Raw genomic sequence first — 5,569 nt, 5'->3', positions numbered from 1 at the left:
AGTTTAAAATATAATTTTATAACTACTTATTTTTCATTCTTGTTCTGTTCTGAATACCGTTCAATTTAAAATATTTGTTGTAGAGTGAGGGGAACTAAATAGGCTGTTTATATTTACCAGTATTTTAATATACATATAAATTACATATATTAATGTAGCCTAATTGTTTGCAATTACAAGGTTAACGGGTGTTTTTGGAGTAAGATCAATTTCTCTTTAGCGAGATTACTTCCTCTTTTTGGCCGGGTTTCGTTTCTCCGTGTCGTAAACTCTAGGGCGAGGCTTCTAAACCAGGGTGTTTTTAGGGGCGTGATATTCAAATGACGATTGTTTTCTGGCGCCACATTTATCAACATGCGATCATTCGTACGATGAGATCGGCGGCATACGAATGTTTCATAAATCACACGTGAACTCTGTCGTAAGTTGATTTGTGCGCACAGATCTGCGCTCGTTTCTACGTTAGATTGATAAATGAGGCCCAATGTATTTTTGGCTATTGTTACAAATATACCCCAGCGACTTAAGACTGGTTTTGTGGTCCAGGGTCACATATAATACCACATTCAACACCATCTATACTACCATTCAATGTTTGGGATCAAAAGAGCAAGATTTTTTTTATTTTAAGAAATTAATACTTTTATTCAGCAAAGATGCATTAAATTAATCAAAAGTGACAGTAAAGCCATTTATAATGTGTCAAAATATTTCAATTTCAAATAAATGCTGTTGTTTTGAACGTCAAAGAATCTTCAAAGTATCACAGATCCCACAACAATATTAAGCACCACAACTGTTTTCAATGTTGATAATAATAAGAAATGTAAGAGCAGCAAATCAGCATATTAGAATGATTTCTGAAGGATCATGTGTCACTGAAGACTGGATTAATGATGCTGAAAATTCAGCTTTACCATCACAGGAATAAATTACATTTCAAAATAGAAACCAGCTATTTTAAATTGTAATAATATTTCAGGTATTACTGTTTTTACTGTTTATTTTGATCAAATAAATGCTGACTTGGTGAGAGACTTCTTTCAAACACATAAAAAATTTCTTACCAACCCCAAAGTTTTGAATGGTAGTGTATAAAAGAGCAAACATGGGTATTTTATCATTTATAATACTTTTGAGTGATGTCATAAATGAATGAGTCTATTGGGTTGAGTCTATCAGACTTCTTAAAATAAAAATTCAAATCAGCACAACAAATACCTACCCATGAATACTTCACCAGTCAAGTAATATAAAAAGCTTTGTGCATTACAGTAAATATCTATATTACAGTAATGAAACCTGGTGAAAATGTGCTTAATTGTCATAAAAGTTGTGCAAAAAAATTTTCTGGCCCTAAACAAAAAAAGTGACATATGACCCCGGCATGTTTGTGAAAATAGATGATCTCTGCCCTGTCTGTATGTTCATATTTAAAACATTGTGAAAGAAATGAAAATACAGAAACAATATATACAGTGGGTACGGAAAGTATTCAGACCCCCTTAAATTTTTCACTCTTTGTTATATTGCAGCCATTTGCTAAAATAATTTAAGTTAATTTTTTTTCCTCATTAATGTACACACAGCACCCCATATTGATAGAAAAACACAGAATTGTTGACATTTTTGCATTTTGACATTTTGATTTATTAAAAAAGAAAAACTGAAATATCACATGGTCCTAAGTATTCAGACCCTTTGCTGTGACACTCATATATTTAACTCAGGTGCTGTCCATTTCTTCTGATCATCCTGGAGATGGTTCTACACCTTCATTTGAATCCAGCTGTGTTTGATTATACTGATTGGACTTGATTAGGATACAGTCCCAACAGTGAAGCATGGTGGTGGCAGCATCATGCTGTGGGGGTGTTTTTCAGCTGCAGGGACAGGACGACTGGTTGCAATCGAGGGAAAGATGAATGCGGCCAAGTACAGGGATATCCTGGAAGAAAACCTTCTCCAGAGTGCTCAGGACCTCAGACTGGGCCGAAGGTTTACCTTCCAACAAGACAATGACCCTAAGCACACAGCTAAAATAACGAAGGAGTGGCTTCACAACAGCTCTGTGACTGTTCTTGAATGGCCCAGCCAGAGCCCTGACTTAAACCCAATTGAGCATCTATGGAGAGACCTAAAAATGGCTGTCCACCAACGTTTACCATCCAACCTGACAGAACTGGAGAGGATCTGCAAGGAGGAATGGCAGAGGATCCCCAAATCCAGGTGTGAAAAACTTGTTGCATCTTTCCCAAAAAGACTCATGGCTGTATTAGATCAAAAGGTCACATTAAGAGTTTAATCTCATTTCGAGTTCAAGGAAGGTTTTTTTTCTCTGTAATATTATCTTCCTGTACAGAGTGAGAGAGTCAGGCTATGAGTTCCAGACCTGGGCACTGACCCACAAAATGTAATTTTACACTGTGGTGCTCTGATAGGAAGTCAGAGCAAGAGGAAAAGTGCGAGAAAGAGATAGTGAGAATGAATGAGTTGTGAAACGGTGAGAGGAATACAAAATGAACTGGAAAAAACTCTTGAGCATATAACAAATGATTAATTTAAATTTCAGAGACAGCTTGTATCAGTGAAGTGCAGAGCGCGAAGCAACCGTATAGATGATTAAACTCCTAGATATATATAAATAAATTAAATTAAATCAGACCCGGGTGTCAAACACAGCGCACAGGGAAAAAAAAACATGTATATTTTTTACCATTATGATGTATTCATATTCTTGAGTTTCACAACAAAGTTTAATATTCAGGATTAGGGTTTTTTTCATTAAAAATACTGCACTAAAAAGACTCTAGACATGGTGAGTGAGTGCCGGATGCTTACCAAGCCACGTGTTCATCTTCTCTGAACTGCAGTGCTCGAGAAGAGGCTGAATCAACACATCCAGATCTTCTTTAGGAGCCTCTTTAGTGAACTTCTGCTTAGAGCAAGAAAACAAGAGAGTGAGCGAGGGAGAGCACTTTAAAGGACAGAGATTGAGGTCAATGTAGCAGAGCACTGCACTACAATCCTTCACCATTAGCACCTACTTCCATGAGCTTGCTCGGCAGAAATTTCCCAGGCATCTCAGAGGAAACACATCCCAAAAAAAATAAAAATCACAGTAACAACAAGAAAAAAAGTAAAGTGTCACCACACCTCCACAGTTATGTGCAGAGGGTCCACGATCTGCCAGATAAGCAGAGAGAGAACATCAATAGCCAGAAGAACTGCAACGGTCGCATATAGCTTCCACGGCTCCAAGTGCTGCGGCGAAATAACAAGACCATAATCGTTAGTCAATGACACACAGTCGCAAAGCATCAAGACACTAACAATAGACTGCTATACTGTAAAGGGGGAATAAAGTTACATTTATGAATGGTCACAGCAGTTGTAAACATTATTGTAGACTCTGTATGCCGTCGTTATTTTCGGTGGAAGACAAAAGGAGAAAGTTTTGAGGAATCTTAATGTCTTATTTTCATGTGAACATCAAAAAAGTTTCCTTTTTTCAACATTGATGATTAATGAAATTCCTGAGCAGCAAATCAGCACATTAGAATGATTTCTGAAGGATCATGTGAAGACCGGAGTAATGATGCTGAAAATTCAGCTTCGCCATCACAGAAATACATTACATTTAAAAGTATATTAAAACAGAACACAGTTCATTTCAATTGTAATCATATTTATATTATTAATAGTATTTCTGATCAAATATATGCAGCCTTGGTGAGCATAAGAGACTTCTTTCAAAAACATTTGAAAAAATGGATCATTATATTTTGGATTTCTAAGTCTTGCTAAACAATTCCTTAAAAGAACGGGTTAAAAAAGTAATTTGCTAATGAATCGACTCTTAAGAGTCCTTTGTTTGTTTATCGAATTACACTTTTTTTGTTGTATTTATTTTTTGCATGCAGCTTGTGAGAAAGGCGTGTTTTCTTGTCATTATTTTATAGTCTTTTTATCTCGTCACATTCGGTTTAGACTGCAAACCCACATCTGCAATTTGGGTCAACATGATTCCGTTTGTAGGCATTAGTGGAAAAGATTAAGCAGAATGGTTAAAAAAAAAGCTGAAGAAAAGGTAAAAAAAAAACAAAAAAACAACGAAAACACCATAAAAGCAATACGATGGCTTTGTGTGAGAAACAGATTCTTGCAAAAACATGCAGCAATGCAAATTATCGGTGAACAATGACTATTGTATGATTTCAGAAGACTTAAAATACAGCATATAAGCCATATGAACTACTTTAATGGTGATTTGTTTTGGGGGTTTTTGGAGCTTGAACGTCATTGCATGTCGAGAGATGTTTCTTTAAAAAGTTCTATTTTTACGTTCCACAGAAAGAAAAAAAAAACCTTGAAGTATATGGGTTTGGAACGAAACGAGGGTGAGTAAATAATGACAGAACTCTTTTTAAGAATCACTGCATTTGTGCTGTTCTGAATAACACGTTTATTTTCCTGTCAAGGTAAACGACGGAATTGCTTTGACACCATTACAATTGTGTTTACGCCGCTGCATGGTGGGTAACAGGAAAGCGGAATGCCAATCATCAGCAAACATGACAAAAGTCATGTGTTACAAATGCGGAGTTATTTTCAGTTCCCATTCCATCCATTAATCTCTGGCTGCAGGCTCCCTCCGGGCCGTCAGACTGGGAAAACAAGTTTCACTGCACACTTTCTCCTCTCTCTATCTCCTTTAATCACCGTGAAGACGTCAAATGACCCGAGAGCCCCCCGTTTCTTCCACATTCAGCCTGAGCGCCGAACTTTCTTCAAGTGCTGTCGAACCACTTAGGCAAATTGCCCCATTACGGGCATCGGGAGAGTTGAAAGTCATCTCGATTCGTCGTGCAGAGCGCTTGAATAATAAAGCCCCCTGAAGGTCGGATTTCCGTAAAAGAAGTTTAATGCTCATCCATATTCATTCATATTCCATAGTTGGGGTAATCTGGTTGTGGTTTGATGAGGTTTTAGGGTTTCCCTAATGCCGTGTCGTATTGCTTTAGGACACGGGATCAGAGCGAACACACGTGTCAAGATGCTAATAGTGTGTTTGTGTTGTGTAAGGAAAAAACGGACAGAACTTCTCTCAGCAAGAATATGCGAGAAGAGGGGGAGGTTCTATTTCATGCTGGGAAGCTTCATCTAACGCTGTAGAGTCAGCGGTGCAGGATTCTTTTATATGCAGTAGATAACAATGAATTCGGTGGCACTGCATAACGCAAGCACGCTGCTCGTTACATTTGCAGATTCTGCAAAATTATCTGAAAATAATTAAGGGGATACTGAAAAATGCAAAGTCTCGTGCAAAGTCTATAGCCCTGTCATCACTCTAATTAAACCAAATGTCATTTATTTTAAATTCATTACTCAATTCACCCAAAAATTACAATTCTGTCATAATTTACTCACCCTCACGTCATTCAAAACTTGTAGTTTTCTTTCTTTTGTGAACCACAAGTAAAATATATTTACACTGCCACCGTCTTTTGAAATAAATTTTAATAATAATTAATTATTAATATTTTATTGTGTGTGTATATATATATAT

General features: G+C 36.8%; 1 protein-coding gene across 1 annotated transcript in view; it reads right to left on the bottom strand.

The window, feature by feature from the left end:
* The window catches only part of LOC107582271 (gamma-aminobutyric acid type B receptor subunit 1-like), a 63,872-nt gene that overhangs the window by 10,202 nt on the left and 48,101 nt on the right, over positions 1–5,569 (bottom strand). Inside the window, exons 19-20 of the mRNA XM_016268041.1 lie at positions 3,157–3,264; positions 2,842–2,935 (exon numbers count right to left, since the gene is read on the bottom strand). Of these exons, the coding sequence (XP_016123527.1) occupies positions 2,842–2,935; positions 3,157–3,264 (202 nt within the window). The remainder of the gene's footprint in view (positions 1–2,841; positions 2,936–3,156; positions 3,265–5,569) is intronic.

Source organism: Sinocyclocheilus grahami, unplaced genomic scaffold (genome assembly GCF_001515645.1).
Source record: "Sinocyclocheilus grahami isolate Dianchi unplaced genomic scaffold, SAMN03320097.WGS_v1.1 scaffold42.1, whole genome shotgun sequence".
Lineage (NCBI taxonomy): Eukaryota > Metazoa > Chordata > Actinopteri > Cypriniformes > Cyprinidae > Sinocyclocheilus > Sinocyclocheilus grahami.
The sequence above is the reverse complement of the archived record's forward strand: the minus strand, read 5'-3'. Positions and strand labels throughout refer to the sequence as shown.